A 19,328-nucleotide genomic window follows, 5' to 3' on the forward strand; every position below is an offset into this window, starting at 1 on the left:
TGGTTTAGAGTCCTAACATATCCCCATCAATGACATCAGTTCTGGGAGGAGCGACGCTTTCAGTGTGCATGCATAGAGTTCAACACTGGGGGTACATTGTTGGCCAACACTACAGAGGAAAAAATTGGTTGATGATTGTAACATGAGTAAACGGCCTGTAGGTTACCAACAGGAGAAAAGAGTTCCTGAGTCTTCTATATGGATCCCGACAGGAGGAAGGAGGTCCTGATTCCTCTACATTGATCTTTAGATCACTAGAGGGGTCACCAGGAGGAGGATGGAGGTCCTGATTCCTCTACATAGATCTCTATATCACTAGAGGGGTCACCATCAGGAGGAAGAAGGTCCTGATTCCTCTATATAGATCTCTATATCACTAGAGCGGTCGCCATCAGGAGGAAGGAGGTCCTGATTTCTCTATATATAGAGATCTATATCACTAGAAAGGTCACCAGAGGGAGGAAGAAGGTCCTGATCCTCTATATAGATCTCTATATCACTAGAGGGGTCACCATCAGGAGGAAGGAGGTCCTGATTCCTCTACATAGATCTCTGTATCACTAGAGGGGTCACCATCAGGAGGAAGAAAGTCCTGATTCCTCTACATAGATCTCTACATCACTAGAGAGGTCACCATCAGGAGGAAGAAGGTCCTGATCTTCTACATAGATCTCTATATCACTAGAGGGGTCACCATCAGGAGGAAGGAGGTCCTGATTTCTTTATATATATCTCTATATCACTAGAGGGGTCACCATCAGGAGGAAGGAGGTCCTGATTCCTCTATATATATCTCTATATCACTAGAGGGGTCACCATCAGGAGGAAGGAGGTCCTGATTCCTCTATATATATCTCTATATCACTAGAGGGGTCACCATCAGGAGGAAGGAGGTCCTGATTCCTCTATATAGATCTTTATATCACTAGAGGGGTCACCATCAGGAGGAAGAAGGTCCTGATTCCTCTTCATTATTATACAGTATTTATATAGCGCCAACAGTTTGCTCGGCGCTGCACACTACAATGGGAGACAATACACGAGACAGTACAATAACAATACAATACACGAGGGGTTCAAGGGCCCTGCTCCTTGGAGCTTACAATCTAGGATAGATCTTTATATCACTAGAGGGGTCACTGGAAGGAGGAAGGAGGTCCTGATTCCTCTGTATAGACCTTTATATCATTAGGGGGGTCACCAGCAGGAGGAAGGAGGTCCTAATTCCTTTACATAGATCTTTATATCACTAGAGGGGTCACCAGCAGGAGGAAGGAGGTCCTAATTCCCCTGTATAGATCTTTATATCACTAGAGGGATCACCAGCATCAGGAAGGAGGTCCTGATTCCCCCTGTATATAGGAACATAGTCTGGCTGAAAAAAGACAAAAGTCCATCCAGTTCAACCATTTAAAAAAAAAAAAAAAGTTATAATCCTTACCCACAGTTGATCAGAGGAAGGCAAAAAATCCCAGCAAAGCACGATCCAATTTGCTCCTGCAGGGGAAAAAAATTCCTTCCTCATCCCCCGAGAGGCAATCGGATATTCCCTTGATCAACTTTACCTATAAATGTTATATCCAGTTATATTCTGTGTATCTGTAGAGCTCTTTATATCACCACCGCAACAGTTCAGGTAACACAGTGGGGAAGCAGGTACTCACGGATCCAACAGGGGTAGAAGCAGAACGCAGGTACCTGTGGAGTCCGGATCAGGCGGGTGGCCTCTGGCAGGCAGGCTGGGATAGTCTCTCCCCCTTCTGTGGGGCCTCTCTCAATCGCAGGCAGGCTTTCTCTGGCTGTCTCTTCCCTCCTGTGGGGTCTCTGTGAGGCTGGGGAGTAGACTTGCAAAGTCTAGTCACAAAGGTCTCGCCGGAGCTTGAGATCCTTTGATGACTGCACAACGGAATGAAAACAGAGCGCCCAGCATCAGCCTCTTAAACTGCTGCAGGACGCTCCCCGGTCGCCTTGGCAACCGGGAGGGGGGAAGGGAATACTAGACCCCAGGGAGAATCAGACTGGTGACAGGGACATCCTGGGGGGCAGGGATAATGTCTGCATAGATAAACAGCAAGTTAGGAGGTGTGCAGAGAGCTCCCAGCCAGCTGGCCGGGAGGGAGGGGGGCCCAGAGTAATTTGATTAGGCCATTGAATTAGGCCATTTGGCTGAGTGACACGGGACAATTGGAACATTACAGAGCAGGACGCTGAGGGCATGTGATACAAGGCATTAATAAGGGGATTAATAATTGGCAGGCTCCTATACCGTGACAATTGCATACATATTATTTTTTCTACATAATGTCACCAGATCAGTACAGTCTCATATGTCGAGTGTGGCAGTGATCGGGAATACTGACTGGTGACAGAATGCAAAAAAAAAAATTAAATTTTTGACCAGAGCAGTATGGTGCTACCAAAGTGACACTGTAAGACTCTGGGAAAGGTGATCAGGATTTTTTTTTTTTTTTTAACACTGACAATCACGGTTATAAGTAATCCTTTTGTGTACGATTGTGATAGCGGTGATTGGCCACAACTATCACATGGTACAGGTGTGCTGTGATTGGCCCTATCTGTACCATGTGATCACTGTGAACAATCACCAAAATCATCACAATAGTACACAATGAACGGCTATGAATGAAAGCCATTCATTGTTTACAACGGACCTGTGATTGGTCACAGCAATCACATGGTACTGGTACAACAAACTGTTTTCCAGGCACAGTGGAGGAAGATTGCGCTACAGCGTGGCCCCTAGGGCATGCGTGAGGTGTGTAACTGGGAGCACATCATATGACATCCTTCTGGGATAACAGTGCTCCTGCTCCGCTGTCTTTTTACTATAGGCCAGGCGGGAGATGGTCAGTTCTTGTGCAATGGCCTCAAAAAACGACCAATTTCAAGTGGGATGTTTGTATTTAATTTGGTTTGGATGATTGTCATTCTTTTAATGAATACGTTAATTTGGACTGTCAGCACGAGTACACAGAATGTGTTCAGGACCCCCATCACCCTTCAGAAAGGTTACAGCAATACTTCTGAGGTAGATAAATTACAAAATATAAAGTACACATAATAAATTTGCAGTAGAGCCAGTTGCCGAAGCAGCAGTAGACCAGGCAATCCCAGCACAAAGTACGGTTGGGGGATGTACCACCTCCACTGCTGCAAAAAGGGAGGGGAGGGGTGGTACTAACTAGGTACCAGCAGGTCCAGTTTTAAGGATTGGAGATGAGCAGCCCTGGAGACTTCAATCCAAGAGCTCGATGTTGCAGTACAATTGGAGTGGCGATCATGCAGGTAGGCTGTTCTTCCATCCTCCTGGTGAGATTACATTTTACAGACCCAATACTGATCATGCAGAATAGTTGTTGATCATCAAAGTCTGGGGATAAGCATCCTACCTACATCCAGGAGCAATCTCAGCCGGCTTTTCTTCGTTGCTTTCAGGGGTTCTGGAATTAGAGAGTAGGGCTACCGGCAAGGCCTCTGCCCACGATTATCGTAAAATTTATACTGATGCCATTAGTTTCTATATCATATCTATTATCAGAGAAGAGAGTTGCCTTCGCAAAGTATTGTTGAGACCAGGGGCGGACTGACCATTTGGAAACCCGGGCATTGCCCGAGGGCCCGGGGTAAGTAGGGGGCCCCATGAGATGCCCCTGGTACCTTTTTCATAGGCTTTTTTGAGTTTGAGCAAGGACACAGGGGCCCCATGATCCTCTATTGCCCGGGGGCCCCATGAGTTGTCAGTCTGCCCCTGGTTGAGACCCTCCATATCTAATGCTTTGCTCACTTTCTGCTCAATATGCTGATAGTCAGGCCTCCAGTGCTGCTGAAACACTCAACTTTCATAAATTGAGCTGATACAGCTGGTTTTGCCTTTGTTGAAAGTGGAGATGTTGTCCAGAGCAGCTTTCTACCACTGACGCAATATGTCCCTTGAAATAAGAATTTTAAGCTCTATCTCAATGGTTCCCTTAAGGCAGGGCTTGAAAAAGCCGTTCGCCAAATGCGAGGAGAAATTCTTGTGTGGCGAGCACAGATGATGGATGGAGCGGCTGCACCTGTGTTCCAAGCCTCATTGTGAAGCCGAGTTCCGGTTTTCCGGCTTCTGCGGCACCGCCATTACACTGGCAGCGCCGATGAGGGGATAGGTGCAGGAGAAGTCTGCTCTCTTCCGCTGAGAGACACCCTCTCCACCACCGCGGGGGACTCGAAGAGAGGTCTGCTTTCCACCGCCTTGTGGGACACGAAGCCCGCTCTACACCGCCTTGGGGGACACGAGGCCCGCTCTCCACCGCCTTGGGGGACACAAGGCCCGCTCTCCACCGCCTTGGGGAACACGAGGCCCGCTTTACACCGCCTTGGGGGACACGAGACCTGTTCTACACAGCCTTGGGGAACATGAGGGGGGACACGAGGCCCACTCTACACTGCCTTGGGGGACACGAGGCCCGCTCTACACTCCCTTGGGGAACACGAGGCCCGCTCTACACTGCCTTGGGGGACACGAGGCCCGCTCTACACCGCCTTGGGGGACATGAGGCCTGCTCTACACCGCCTTGGGGAACATGAAAGGGGACATGAGGCCCACTCTACACTGCCTTGGGGGACACGAGGACCGTTTACACCGCCTAGGGGGCTATGAGGAGAGGCCCGCTCTACACCACCTTGCGGGACATGAGAGGGGACACGAGGCCCGCTCTACACTTCATGGGGAACATGAGCGGGGACATGAGAGGGACACGAGGCCCACTCTACACCGCCTTGGGGGACATGAGGCCCGCTCTGCACTGCCTTGGGGGACATGAGGCCCGCTCTACACTGCCTTGGGGGACATGAGGCCCACTCTGCACTGCCTTGGGGGACATGAGGCCCGCTCTGCACTGCCTTGGGGGACATGAGGCCCGCTCTGCACTGCCTTGGGGGACATGAGGCCCGCTCTACACTGCCTTGGGGGACATGAGGCCCACTCTACACCGCCTTGGAGGACACGAGGCCCGCTCTACACCGCCTTGGGGGACACGAGGACCGTTTACACTGCCTTGGGGGATATGAGGAGAGGCCCGCTCTACACCGCCTTGGGGGACAAGAGAGGGGACACGAGGCCTGCTCTACACCGCCTTGGGGAACATGAAAGGGGACACGAGGCCCGCTCTACACTGCCTTGGGGGACACGAGGACCGCGCTACACCGCCTTGGGGGATATGAGGAGAGGCCCGCTCTACACCGCCTTGGGGGACAAGAGAGGGGACACGAGGCCCACTCTACACTGCCTTGGGGGACACGAGGCCCGCTCTACACCGCCTTGGGGGACACGAGGAGAGGCCCGCTCTACACCGACGTTGGGGACACGTGAAGGAGAGACCCGCCAACGGTGCACATCACTACACCTGCCAGCTTAAGGTAAATGACATTAACTAAACTTACATCTTTTAAAAGAGACTTTAGTTACTAAAGATGCAGGAGATAAACAAAAAAAATACAAAATGTTTACTACAGCTTTAAAGCTGTAAAACTTGATATTTTGATTGCACCCTATTGCTATTAAGCTATTGCTGTTATGTTTAAATTGGCATAATAAAGCTATAATTGCAGTTTTTTTAATATTTTGGACTCTATTCTAAAGAAAAATGTAATTTCATAAACTTTAAGGGGGCGTGGTTGGGGTGGGGTTGGAGGTGGACCTAGGCAAGATTGGGTGGCGCAACTGGTGGAGAGTAAGGTTTGTACCTGGCTAGTAGGTCTAGACTCGAAATTTTAAGCCCTGCCTTAAGGCATATGTTACTTGGGGAGTTGCTTAGATAAAGCTGGAAAAAAAACACTACTGAACTAACTGCTTTTGAAGGCGGAGGTCATAGGAGTGCCGACTGTCTAGTCTTAGGAGAACCCGAAAGCGGTGCCAGAAGTAGCCGTGTGCTTTGGGGTTCCTTGGCCAGATCAAGAATGTTGTTGGACAAATCCTTTTCCTGGTCAGTAAATAACGAGGCATTTTCATCTTGTGATCGAGAATCACCAGAACTACCACATCCTTCTTCTCATCCAGTAGTCTCTGATGTGACATTAAGAAGGCATGGCAGAGGACACCAGTACTAAATCCTTCACAATCAAGAATGAAGATTGTTCTCTTGCTTTTATATATGGCATCGTAAAGGTTCTCGATGCTCGATTTTCCAGCTAGCCAATCTCTGTCTTCCAGACATAAGTTAAACCTGCCCATTTCATGACCCTCCAACTGGAGCAGAAGGTCATGGTAGACCCAGTCGGTTATGGCATCGTCCTTTGTATTAAACACGATGAAGGCATCATACTCCTCGGTTGACTGTGCTGGTCTCTTTGAATAACATCTGATAGTTGCCAAAAGCACCTGACTTAGGTACCACAAGTCCCATGAAAAAAGCTTCAAGGTTAGGGTAACCACCAACCAGACAATCACCAGAAGCGATGAACACACAAAAGAAGCTTGACCATACAAGTCCTGACACGACTGGGGGTTCATAGAGAGAAGCAGCTTACCTCTCATACTGTCCGGTGAATCGCATTTCATTTTGGTGGAGAGGCCGGGAACTGTAACATTTGTCTCCATCAGGAAATGGATGAACCAACTGGTGTGACAAGTACAGTCAAATGGGTTTTTTTGCATCTCTAAGTATTGTAAAGTTTGGAGGAGCTTCTTTGGGAAACTGTTCACGTCTATGGTTTGAATCTGGTTTCCACCAAGGTACAGGGACTTGAGCTCCAGATACGATTCAAAAAATTCTTTGCTTACAGATGTAATTTTGTTAGATCTCAGATTTAAGTGGGTGAGCTTGCTTTTGATGGTTGTGATGTTGCTGTAAAGAGATTTTAGAGAGTTATGACTGAGATCCAAATGGGTAAGATTGTATAGATGGGCGATCTTCTCCCAGTGGAAGGAATACAGATTATTGTGAGAGATGATGAGAGTTTCAAGCGACAAAGGAAAATTTTCCAGAACCTTTACCGGGATGACCACTAGCTTATTGTAGCTGATGTCCAATAACTTCAGGCGGGTAAAGTTCGTAAACAGAGAAATGTATGTCTGTTTACCATATTGCCACACATTCATCAACTCATTGTTCCTAAAGAAAAGTTTCTCCAGTGAGGGGTTCTTAAGTTCTTTTGTTATTCGCAAACCAATCATGTTGTTGTTCAGGTTCAGTTCGATCAGATTGGTGAGATTTTCAAGGAAATTGAGCCTGTGGTTTACACCTTTTAGCATGAACTGATACTCATTATGGGCCAGATTTAATATTCTGAGGTTTGGTAGTTCACTTAAAGCCAAGTAATAGTACAAGTCAAATCTGTTGTACGAGAGATCCAAATGGCGCAGTGACTTCAGTGGCCCAAACTGATGACCATTTAAACGTTGGTTGATGTAGTTGTAGCTAATGTTCAGGCATTCAACGTCCTCCATTCCCACAAAGTTATCTGAATGAAGAGTCATCAGATTATTAAATGATAAGTCAGTGAACCGATTATAATGCCAGCAGTCTGGACTTTCTTCTGTAGTATCCTCATATTGTATGTTTGTGTCATGTTGAAGGTCCACCCAGCCAGCCACATAATCCTCATGTTGGCTAGAAAAGGAAGTTGAGAATTCATCAATTTTTTTTTCGTAGCTTGGTTGAAAAGAGATCAGATTTCCTGCCAAATCAACTCTGTGAATGTTCTTATTTAACAAAAGCATGCTCAGGTTTGCCTGTAGGATAAAGTTTGTTCTGAGATGAATTTCCTTCAGGTTTGGCAACGTGAGAAGAGATTGAATGCTGTTGGAATCTAGAATGTTGAAGAAGTACCCAACCAGGGAGATCTTCTTCAGAGACCTCATGGCAGCGGCACTGGGGTTTATAACCAATTTCTCATACATTTTATATGGTTGAAAGTTAAAATCTAAGTTCAAGGTTTGCACCTTTGTCAACTCTGAAAAAAATGTCTCCATTGATAAATTTAGCAAGTTGTCAGATAAATCCAAATCGGTCAAGCTGCTCAACTTGTCAAACAGAGAACTGTTGACGGTGGGAAGTGAATTTCCTCTGAGGTTGAGGTAGGAGAGGTTGGTGAGGCAGTCAAAAGCTCCAGGCCCAAGCTGCAAGGCACTATTGTTTTGGCAGGGAAAGCAAGGCTGGGCGGCATGGTCACACCTCTGGCAATTCCATTGAACATCCAGTTTCTGGAGCTTGGTGAGGTGGCACAGGTCCTCTTGGTCAATCTTCCAGATCTTATTTTCTGCTAGATATAATTCTTTGAGAGATGAAGGAAGGTTCCTGGGGAAGGAACTTATGTTATTAAAGGACAGCTCCAGTATTTCCAATGAGGTGATATCCATGAGAGCACGTTCTGAAATGTGGAATTCTCTGCCACAAGTGTTCCTGTAATAACAGTTCCATCCAATGTTTAAAGAGGCTAATTTGGTTAATGCAGCAAGGTCTCCCTCTGACAAGGTGTAAATGTTGTTGAGATAAATATTTAAGTGTTTAATGTTTTCTGGCAAAGGAGGAATTGTGGTCAGACTATTTCCACTCAGGTCCAGGATTTCTAGATGCTTCAGCTCAATCAATGCATCAGGTTTAATGGTCAGCCAACACTTCTCTTTGTCCGGTCTTAGGTTTGTTGGCTGGCAGTTGCTACTCATATTTAGGTTCTGCAGATTTGGCACTCCGGCAAAAGTTCTGTTGGTCAGATATCTCAGGTTGTTGTTCGACAGGTCAAATTCAATGACTCTGTCTGATGTGATCAGAGGGACATGCTTGAGGTCACGCCTATTACATCTCACAACTGTGGCGTCTTTTTCATCATCACATGGGAGAAACTTTGGAAAGATGCCGAGTGAGGCCGACACCCCAAATATCAACAGTAGAGTAAATTCTGGAAGATACCTTGTGTCCTTTTTTTAAAGAAAATGGAAGGTGAGAAAATGAGTTGGACTTTCTTAGTTAATATTGCAAATCTTAATACAGTTAGTATGAATAATGACATTTGTAGACAAATTGGGGTAAGTAGATGACTTCAGAGTCATGTTACAGATTGGTAAGATTGAATAAAGACACAACAATTTCCAATGTACATTGTGTTCACCAAGAAACACATCTAAATGTTTTTGGAATTTATCTACACTCTCTGCTGACACCACCAACTGTGGAAGGGAGTTCCACATCCCTACCACTCTTATTGCAATCAAATTCCCTCTTTAAGTGTCTCCTTTTCAGGGAGAATAGGTTTACTGTGTAGAGTATTTCCTCATAACTGAGGTCCTCCAACCCCCCACTTATCAGTTTTGTCGCCCTTCTCTGCACTCTCCAATTCCAGCACACCCTTCCTCAGGTTTGATGACCAAAACTGGATGGCATACTCAAGATATGGCCGAACCAGAGTTTTGTAAAAATCTTAGAATTATAGTCATATGTCTTGAGCAAATACCCTTTATAATACCTGCTAATAGTCTGCTACCCTTGCTTGCTGCAGCTTGGCATGTTGGTAAACCTTGGTCGTTGGGCGACTGCTTGCCTTCTCTTTAATTAGATTTTTTTGGACGGAATGGCTCCTGACAGCTGATTAGATCTACTGGGAATTCCATTGCAAATATAGTCGGGAAAATAATTATTTGATCCTCTGCAGATTTTGTAAGTTTGCCCACTTACAAAGAAATTAAGAGTCTATCATTTTTATCATAGGTGTATTTTAAATGATTGAATTATAGAATATCAACCAAAAATCCAGAAAAATAAACATTGAGTTGCAGTTCAGTGAGTAAAACAAGTATTTGATCCCCAAGCAAAACATGATTTAGTACTTGGTGGAGAAACTCTTGTGAGTAAGCACAGAGATGAGACGTTTCTTGTAGTTGGTTACCATCAGGCTCCTTCTGCCACCATCAGGCTCCTTCTAAGAACTTGACAGCATAATGCCCAGTTGTATCAGGAATCCAATATGGTGGCCAAGGCCCATAGATAGGGGGGTACAGGTAGGCTTCCTGTACCGGGCCCAGTCCCCATGAAGTTAGTAGGGTTGCCTGAGACCAGTGAGGGTGTGCCCCTGCTAGAGCACTTCTGGATCTTCTATTCTCGGAGAGCTGGGGCACCTGGGTCTGGATTAACTCCCATCATTTGATCTATGGATCCCCAGATCCTGCTACTTGAAGTCATCTGTTGGGGTTTTGAAAGGTACGGCTCAACAATACTGCTGCTTTGTGCTGGTGCTATGACTTACTTTTTAAACCCCTACCACTGTTAGCTCACTGTGGCCACATCCACAATTTACTGTGCCACTTCATTTTTCTCCTCTTGGTTCCCTAAAGAAGCCTCCAAATTTTTCTCAACCCTGTGGGGGGGGGGGGGGCGTTGAGTAAGCTGTACGGGACCCCAGGATTTCTAATGGGGGCCCTGGGCTGGCCACCTAATAATATTTTCTCTTTGATGCCTTTAATTCTGGGGTCCCCTAATAGGAATTTGAGCATGAAATGCTCTATATGCCACAAATTGCCCTTAGCAAAGGATCTTGAGACCTTGGTCTCACTGAGGACAACACCGTCCTCGGCAATCTCACTACCACCAAACAACTCCCGGCGTTTGGGAGGGGTGAAGCATCCTCCTTGAAGCCTGCTCCATTTCCTCCTTTCCCCACCACCAGCACCGAGCCCTCCTCGTCATTTTTCTCTGCTTCTACAAACAGTAGCATGTTCCTCATGTTGCTGTTCCTCCAGTGCCTGGTCTATAGGACACAGAGTGTTTCAGGAGGAGAGCAAGTACCCATCTTATTGCACTTCGCCATTTTGCTTACCTTGCGACGGTGATTAAATACCACCAAAAGAAAGCTCTATTTGTGTAAAAACAATTATGCAAATTTCATATGGGTACAGTGTTGCATGACTGCGCAATTGTCATCCAAAGTGCGACAGCGCTGAAAATTGGCCGAGGCAGGAAGGGGGCATAAGTGCCTGGTAGGCAAGGGGTTAAAACGCCCCATGTGCATGGAGTCTAAATTTTGAGATCCTCCATAGTAGGAGCACATATGAAATAACGGATAGATTAACCACTTGCCCTCCACCCTATAGCAGACGTACTGCTACAGGGCGGAAAGGCTGCGCAAAATCACGTGTGTGTGTGTGTATATATGTATGTATATATATATATGTATGTATGTATGTATGTGTGTGTATATATGTATGTGTGATATATATATACACACACACACACACACACACACACACACACACACACACACACGTGTGTATATATGTGTGTGTATATATATATGTATGTGTATATATATATATATATGTATGTATGTGTGTGTGTGTGTGTGTATGTGTGTGTGTATATGTGTATATATATATATATATATATATACATGATTTGCATTTCTGGGTAGGGGGTAGGAGGCACGTGCCTGCGCCGCCCTACCAATGCCGCTATTGGCGGCTGGGGATGTCAATCAGTGGGTCCCGGCCAGAACTCGGTGATCATCGGCAAAGCTGACGGGAGAGACCTGTGTGTAAACAACACAGGTCTCTCCCCTGTCAGCAAGGACATGCTGCTTTATATCTCTCTGCACAGCATGTCTCCAAAGTAAAACAGCGCACAGTGTAAAACAAATAAAATCAAAAGATTAAAATTCCAGCATATATCCCGCCGTTTGTAGACGCTATAACTTTCACATCAATCAACTAATATACAATTATTGGGATTTTTTTTTTAACAAAGACATAGCAGAATACATTTTGGCCTAAATTTATCAAGAATATTGATTTTTTTTTTTGGATATGTTTTATAGCAAAAAGTAAAAAAAAAATATATATTTTTTTTCAAAATTGTCCATTTTTTTTTTTGTTTACAGCAAAAAAAAACCAAAACCCACAGGTGATCAAATACCACCAAAAGAAAGCTCTAGTGTGGGAAAAAACTGACATAAATTTCATTTGGGTGCAGTGTTGCATGACCGCGCCATTGCCAGATAATGCGCAGTATCACAAAAAATGGCCTGGTCAGGTAAGGGGGGGGAATCCTCTGAAGGGTGAGGGGTTAAGAGAAGGTATGCCTGGAGGGAGCCCACCCTTCCTTAAAGGCACAGGGGCGCACTGGACACCCAGCAAATAGCACAATGGCAGCCAAGGTGTCCAGTGCTCCCCCTCACCAGTTAACCAACAGTACAAACAAATGGCAAATGTCCCAACCTATAACTGGCCTTTGCAGCAAGAAGCACATGGAAGAACGACGCATGTCAAACAACAACTAAGGAAAATTCCCAGCTCACTTACAAACCAGCCTGCAACATACTGAATTGTCCTGTCTAACAGTTTACATTAACACCAGGGGTTTACTATGCGTAAGCTGCAGGGCCACTAGGTTGGGGCCATTTGTAGAGTTGAAAAGAGGGCACCTACAAAGCCAGCTGTTGTGACCAGCTTACATGAAGACGCAGGGAACGGGGACGCAAAATAATCCCAGAGAGGACAGTTGGGTCTCTGACAGTGACCAATCCAAACCTCATCCTTGGTTAGCAGCTTACATGAAGACGCAGGGAATGGGGCAATTGAGGGCATTTTTGTTTTTCTTCTAATGCTCCAGCAGCTGTGGAAGAGATGGAGGGATGGGTGTAGGAGAACGCTGCAGAGGTTCAGGCCTTCTCTTGACCCTCTTCTATGTGGCCCCTATGACCCTTTTTCATACGCTTGCTAAGCCTCTGAAACATCTTGTGAGATTTCATCCACTGCCACTGGAGACTGCAGATGTTGCGGCTGCAGATGTTGCGGCTGCAGATGTTGCGGCAGATGCAACAGGAGATTGTTGTTTGTGTGGGATATGTGCAAAGCGAGGATTGATGAGAAGTGTGGGACCTTCGCTGTCAAATGTTCTCATTGAGGTGCTGCTCCCACTGAGCTCCGTGGTGCAGTCATGTGTTTCCTCATGCGGGTGGTACCCTGACGCCTTGTACTTTGACCACAGCTGGTACTTTGCATGCAGAGGCTGCAGACCACAACATAGCTGTAAGAAGCATTTATGTTAAACGTAAAATAATCCCAGAGAGGACAGTTGGGTCTCTGACAGTGACCAAAGCAAACCTCATCTTTGGTTACCAGCTTACATGAAGACGCAGGGAATGGGGGCAATTGAGGGCATTTTTGTTTTTTCTTCTAATGCTCCAGCAGCTGTGGAAGAGGTGGAGGAGAATGCTGCAGAGGTTCAAGCCTTCTCTTGACCCTCTTCTATGTGGCCCCTATGACCCTTTTTCATAGGCTTGCTAAGCCTCTGAAACATCTTGTGAGATTCAATCCACTGCCACTGGAGACTGCAGATGTAGCGGCTGCAGATGTAGCGGCAGATGCAACAGGAGATTGTTGTTTGTGTGGGATATGTGCAAAACGAGGAATGATAAGTGTGGGACCTTCGCTGTCAAATGTTCTCATTGAGGTGCTGCTCCCACTGAGCTCCTTGGTGCAGTCATGTGTTTCCTCATGCTGGTGGTACCCTGACGACTTGTACTTTGACCACAGCTGGTACTTTGCATGTAGAGGCTGCAGACCACAACAGAGCTGTAAGAAGCAGTTATGTTAAAAAACGCAAAATAATCCCAGAGAGGACTGTTGGGTCTTTGACAGTGACCAATCCAAACCTCATCCTTGGTTATAGCAGTGCATTTATGTCGGTCCTTGTGCCGCCATTTTCTCGGTATGGAAGTGGAGGTGTATCTATACATGGACTGAGCAGGATGGTGTTGTATCTGGTTGGTTTATACATATGTAACACTACCCTCTTGAAGGCCCGCTGGATTTGTTTTGGCTCACCCTATGGTCTGCACAACCAGGCAACATGCATTTTCCACACTTGCACATTTAAAGTCAGTAAACAGTCTTTGAGCTGGTTTTTGGTTGCTTTTTATTAAGAGGTTAACAACGTGAATGGAGTCTAGAGGAATATGGGATGCCCAAGGAACTGCAAACTTGAGGACAAACGTCTTAGCAACAGTACTGTAGAAAAATGTGGATCAAAAATAGCAACTGTCCCTGTTAAGGAGCACTGAAGTCTCCTTGGTGTACCTCCTTAGACCCCAGATGAATCCTGCTCTTCACCCAGCTGCATTGAGGGTATCCTTGTGCAAGGGATTCCAAGATCTAACAGTTAAGTAGTTCCGGATGAGAACTAGTTGGATATTGTACCTGACTGCCCTTTCCCCTTATCCAGCCCGAGGGTGCAGGAGTACTCACATTGTCCTGTCAGTGTGGTGAGTTGGTAACTGCTTTCAGGCCTTTTGCAGGGCTGGCTCCTTCCCTGCTGCTCAGGATGTCTTCCCTAGGAGTCTTTGGGCATTGGAGATCCTCCTGTCCAGAAACTAGCCTGTAGGTAGGCCCCCTTCCCTGGGGCCCCCTCCTAGGCTTTACACTCTAGCCTTCCTTTCAGTCTGTCTTCCACTCAACTCCGCTGCTGCTCAGGGTCTGCCACATTTAATGTTGTCCTTGGTCACTATGTCTAGACACCCGTTCCCTCAAACATGCAGATCTGGACCTTCTTCTCTCCTCTATCCCTCTTCCAGAAAGTTCTGGAATGGTGGAAGGGCTCCAGAAGCCCTGACCTGTAGAGCCTCCCAGCCTGTCCTGAGGTGAACCCACTGCCTCACTCCCAGGCTGACTCATCCCAGGCTGTTACCCAGCCTCTAACTACAAACAACAAGCCTAGCTACCTAGAGGGCACTAGACATATACCCATATATTTAATTTATAGTCATAAGGCGAATGTTGTATGACCTATATTTGTGTGGGAACTGTGAAATAATTCATTGCTGGCCAGTTTCGTAAGGATAGACTAAAAGATAGTGAATTAAAATTTCCATCTACTTAATCATTTGCACATGTCGGACTAGAATCAGGTTCAATTAGACCGTTGCCCTTTTTTTATGATTGTGAGATGAACATGAAGTTTAGATCTCCCAAGCATACACAACAACATAGTCCTGACCTGCACACAGAACAACTGCTAGCCAATCAACACAGCTAGCTTTTTGGGGTGCTGGCTGCCATCTGCTGGTTCCTATTATGTCAAGATTTGGTGACCGTCGTCTCCTCTCTGCAGCAAACATACATCTAGACGTTTCTGAGCTGGACCTTCATTCCAGTCACTCTACAGGCTTTTGGAGCAAATAATTCCAGGACTACAACAGGGCTTCCAACTATTTATGTGCTCCTCAGCCACCTACTGGGCACACCTCCCCAGGGACTGGCTACAGCACAATACATATTCATGCTACCCATTTGTCTTGGTCAACCTCCTATGTTCCAGAAGTCTCCAGAAAGCAGGGGAGAGCAATCAAGCCTGCAGCCTGTGAAACCCAGAACAGACAAAAGCACTCAACAGCCGCTCCAATGAATACAGCGGAGCCAACAAGAATTGGCTTAACATCTTAGCAACCTATCTACGAGGTGCTACAACTGACTGTGAGATGAACATGGTGTTCAGACCTCCCAGGCATACACACCAGACAGGACAACCACCAACCAGACTGCATTGGGTCCTTCAGGAGTTCCATGATGTGCAATGGCTACATACAAGCTCTGCAGGTAGAGGAGGCATCATGGCACACATTGTTACATTGCTGACACCAAATATCTCCATCAATATGTGAAGCTGAGAGGAGCACTCACCATTCCTCCACGTCTCCGGCTGTCACAGTTTGTGTGAAGGTCGGAGGTGGAGCTGTTGGTTCCTCACTCTGAAGTTCTCCTTTCAGTTCTGCAATCTGCTTGTGGTGTGTCCATATCATTACACTATATTTCCCATAATTCCACTCAACCACTTCATCAGCTTCTCGTAATTGGCTCAGCAAGGCAAAGAGTGGCAACATATACTGTGTTGTAGTTCTAACCGAAGATGAGAGAAATCTGGCTGTCATAGGTTACGACAATATCACCTAAACTCCGGAGAGGTATAAAAAACACCAAATGATGCAACTGTAATAATTTTTTTAAAATATTAACTATTTTTGAACTAAGTAGAAGTAGATTTGTAGTATCGATACAGATTATATTTCCTCCTGCAATCCCAGTACAGAGGGACACAGACTGGGAGGGGCAGCACCAAAGAACCGATCTTGGCTCCACTGCATACACATGTACTAGCAGTGAACATGCTAACAAGGGTCGAAAGTAGAAGGATGTCCCATCAGCGTCCTCCTGCTTCATTGTCCAGTCAGCAGGGTGGGGGCGTGTCCCTGGCCAAGGTGTAATACTGCGCTGTCCATTCAGCAGGATGGGGGCGTGTCCCTGACCAAGGTGTGCTACTGCGCTGCCTAGTCAGCAGGATGGGGGTGTGTCCCTGATCAAGGTGTACTACTTCGCTGTCCAATCAGCTGGATGAGGGGTGTGTCTTTGACCAAGCTGTACTACTGTACTGCCCAATCAGCAGGATGGGGGCATGTCCCTGACCAAGGTGTATGTCAGGGCTCCAGGTATGACCAGAGGTATGTGAACTGACGCAGGGAAACGCAGGCTTCAGATATGTTATAAACAAAATAATTTATTAATACTAACAATACAAAACGCAGTGCAATACTAAAACATAAACACAGTGCAAACAAACCAAACCACCCACAGATAACAATACATACAATGCAAGCGTCGTCAGGCAGGCCGGGTCAATAACAATCGGGCAGGTAGGAACAGGAGGAGCAGGCAGAGAGTAGTCAGGTCACAAGCCGGGTAAAGCAACTAACGGGCAGGTAGGTACAGGGGGTCAGGCAGAGAATGGTCGGGGTCACAAGCCAGGGATCAAACAGGAGAAGTCAGCAGAGGTCAGGATCAGGCAGGGTAGGCAACGAGTAAGTCAGGCAGGACCAGGAACAGGAATGCAGGTAACAAGATACAGGGGCCCATGGAAAAACACACACCAAGGCACAGACTGCAGGTCTGGCCATCCCTTAAATACACCTGCAATCAGCCTCAGGTGTTTGGCTGACTGCAGGGTTGAGTCTCTGATTGCTGAGAGCACCCGCTGGCCAGCCCTGGTACTGCAGCCCACAAGGCAGGTGAGTCCCACCATTATTGGCAAGTCCATTCCTGACAGTACCCCCCCCCCCTCACGGAGCGGCCTCAGGACGCTCCAAACAGTCCTAGCTGGGCAAAATGTTCCACCGCCCGGGTCTGGTAACTGGCGGGATATCAAAGACTGGCACATCGGGCAGGACTTCGGGCAGAGGCACATCGGGCTGGACTCCGGGCAGAGGCTCATTTGGCTGGACTCCGGGCAGAGGCACATCGGGCTGGACTCCGGCCAGAGGCACATTGGGCTGGACTCCGGGCAGAGGCACATCGGGCTGGACACCGGATCACCAGGCGGAGCAGCAGGCACTGGATCACCAGGCGGAGCGGCGGGCACCGGGCCACCAGGTGGAGCGGCGGGCACCGGGCCACCAGGCGGAGCGGCGGGCCCCCAGGCGGAGCGGCGGGCCCCCAGGCAGAGCGACAGGCATCGGGCCCCCAGGCGGAGCAACTGGCGCCGGGCCCCCAGGCGGGGCGGCGGGCGCCGGGCCCCCAGGTGGAGCGGCGGGCGCCGGGCCCTCAGGCGGAGCGGCGGGCACCGGGCCCCCAGGAGGAGCAGCGGGCACAGGGCCCCCAGGCGGGGCGGCAGGCACTGGACCCCCAGGCGCAGTGGCGGGCACCGGGTCATCAGGCACGACAGCGGGCTCTGAGTCAATTGGCACGACAGTGGGCACCGGGTCATCAGGTACCGGATCATCTGGCTCGACAGCAGGCACCGGGTCATCTGGCGCTGGATCGTCTGGCTCGACAGCGGGCATCGGGTCACCAGGCATGACAGTGGGCACTGGGTCATCAGGCATTGGATCGTCTGGCTCGACAGCGGGCATCGGGTCACCAGGCATGACAGCGGGCACCGGGTCATCAGGTACCGGATCGTCTGGATCGACAGCGGGCACCGGGTCATCTGGCGTTGGATCGTCTGGCTCGACAGCGGGCATCGGGTCACCAGGCATGACAGCGGGCACTGGGTCATCAGGCATTGGATCGTCTGGCTCGACAGCAGGCATCGGGTCACCAGGCATGACAGCGGACACTGGGTCATCAGGTATTGGATCGTCTGGCTCGACAGCGGGCATCGGGTCACCAGGTATGACAGCGGCATCGGGTCATCAGGTACCAGATCGTCTGGCTCGACAGCGGGCATCGGGTCAACAGGCATGACAGCAGGCACTGGGTCATCAGGCATTTGATCATCTGGCTCGACAGCGGGCATCGGGTCACCAGGCATGACAGCGGGCACTGGGTCATCAGGCATTGGATCGTCTGGCTCAACAGCGGGCATCGGGTCACCAGGTATGACAGCGGGCACTGGGTCATCAGGCGTGATAGGATCATCAGGCTGGGTACAGACATCAGGCTGGGTAGAGACATCGGGCTGAAGTGCGGGTGCCGAGGCACCAGGCTGAACCACGGAAGGCAGGTTCTCAGACGGCAGGCTAACCGGTTTGGATACTGGCAGGATGGTACTGGTTGGAAAGAATTTTCGCTTTTTTCTGGTTTTAACTACTGGAGCACTGCAAGTAAACGCAGGTCTGCAAACGAATGGAGCAGCTGAGGACAGAGAAGAGCTGGAAGATGGAACAGAGGAGGGAGCAGCCGCCACAGAGGACCTCTCCACAGGGCCAAAGAAAGGATAGGTGCAGCGAGTGGGAGCAGGGGACTGGTATGTGGTAGTTAGCAGAGTATACTGGGCCATCACTGGGGGTGCTGTCGGGGATGCAGGAAGAGTGCCTTGAGCAGAGGAACGACGTTGTAAGCTGACTGAGGCTGGGTGAAACAAGTCTGACCATGTCTGCAGTATGGGTTGAACAAAGCTGAGCTTACACAAAGCCTGTCTGGTCAAAGACTGCACTGCGTTTATACAATCCCTTAATACCTGTGGTGAACATGCAGCATAATGCTCCAAGAAGCAATCCACATCATCCTCTAATAACCATACCAGGGACTCTACCTGGTCTGCACTAAATGGCGGCAAAAAGTAATTCCTGCTTTAAGGGGTACCAGATGAAGCCAACTCTACACAAACCTGAATCAAAGGTTGCACCTCAGAGAACTCTGTGCCCTGATCTACTAGAACATGAGCGATCCGTATACATTCTAGCAGTTGATCCCGGGGATACTCCCTCAGAGTCTGATAAGCATATTCTCTGTCATCAAAAACCAGCAGCGACAAATACACAACCTCATCAAGATCCATCCTTCCCAGCAACAAGCCAAGATGGCCTCCCTGTGCAGCCACTTCTGGTCAGGATTGGCCTTGGTGTAATGTCAG

The 19,328-nt window shown here is 48.1% G+C and overlaps 1 protein-coding gene across 1 annotated transcript; it reads right to left on the reverse strand.

The window, feature by feature from the left end:
- Positions 1 to 5,708: 5,708 nt before the first annotated feature.
- Positions 5,709 to 15,912, reverse strand: LOC149434689 (toll-like receptor 7). Its single transcript, XM_089663516.1, has 5 exons — positions 15,665 to 15,912; positions 13,497 to 13,561; positions 12,949 to 13,013; positions 10,546 to 10,740; positions 5,709 to 8,917 (listed from the first exon to the last, which is right to left on the reverse strand). Exons 1-5 carry the CDS (start codon positions 15,910 to 15,912, stop codon positions 5,837 to 5,839), a joined length of 3,654 nt encoding a protein of 1,217 aa, XP_089519642.1. The 3' UTR covers positions 5,709 to 5,836.
- Between the last annotated feature and the right edge of the window lie 3,416 nt (positions 15,913 to 19,328).

The sequence above is a fragment of the Staurois parvus genome, unplaced genomic scaffold, assembly GCF_062004578.1.
Source record: "Staurois parvus isolate SC_StPar_1 unplaced genomic scaffold, SC_StPar_1.0 ptg001704l, whole genome shotgun sequence".
NCBI classification, from domain to species: Eukaryota; Metazoa; Chordata; class Amphibia; order Anura; family Ranidae; genus Staurois; species Staurois parvus.

Bases quoted from the DNA above. Each gene is read 5' to 3' on its own strand.
- LOC149434689 (XM_089663516.1), bottom strand. From the start codon at position 15,912: ATGACAGCCAGATTTCTCTCATCTTCGGTTAGAACTACAACACAGTAT. The intron at 13,014-13,496 runs GTACCACCAGCA...TGCTTCTTACAG, and splicing joins TCAAAGTACAAGTCGTCAGG to CTATGTTGTGGTCTGCAGCC. The intron at 10,741-12,948 runs GTACCACCCGCA...TGTGTCCTATAG, and splicing joins TCAAAGTACAAGGCGTCAGG to ACCAGGCACTGGAGGAACAG.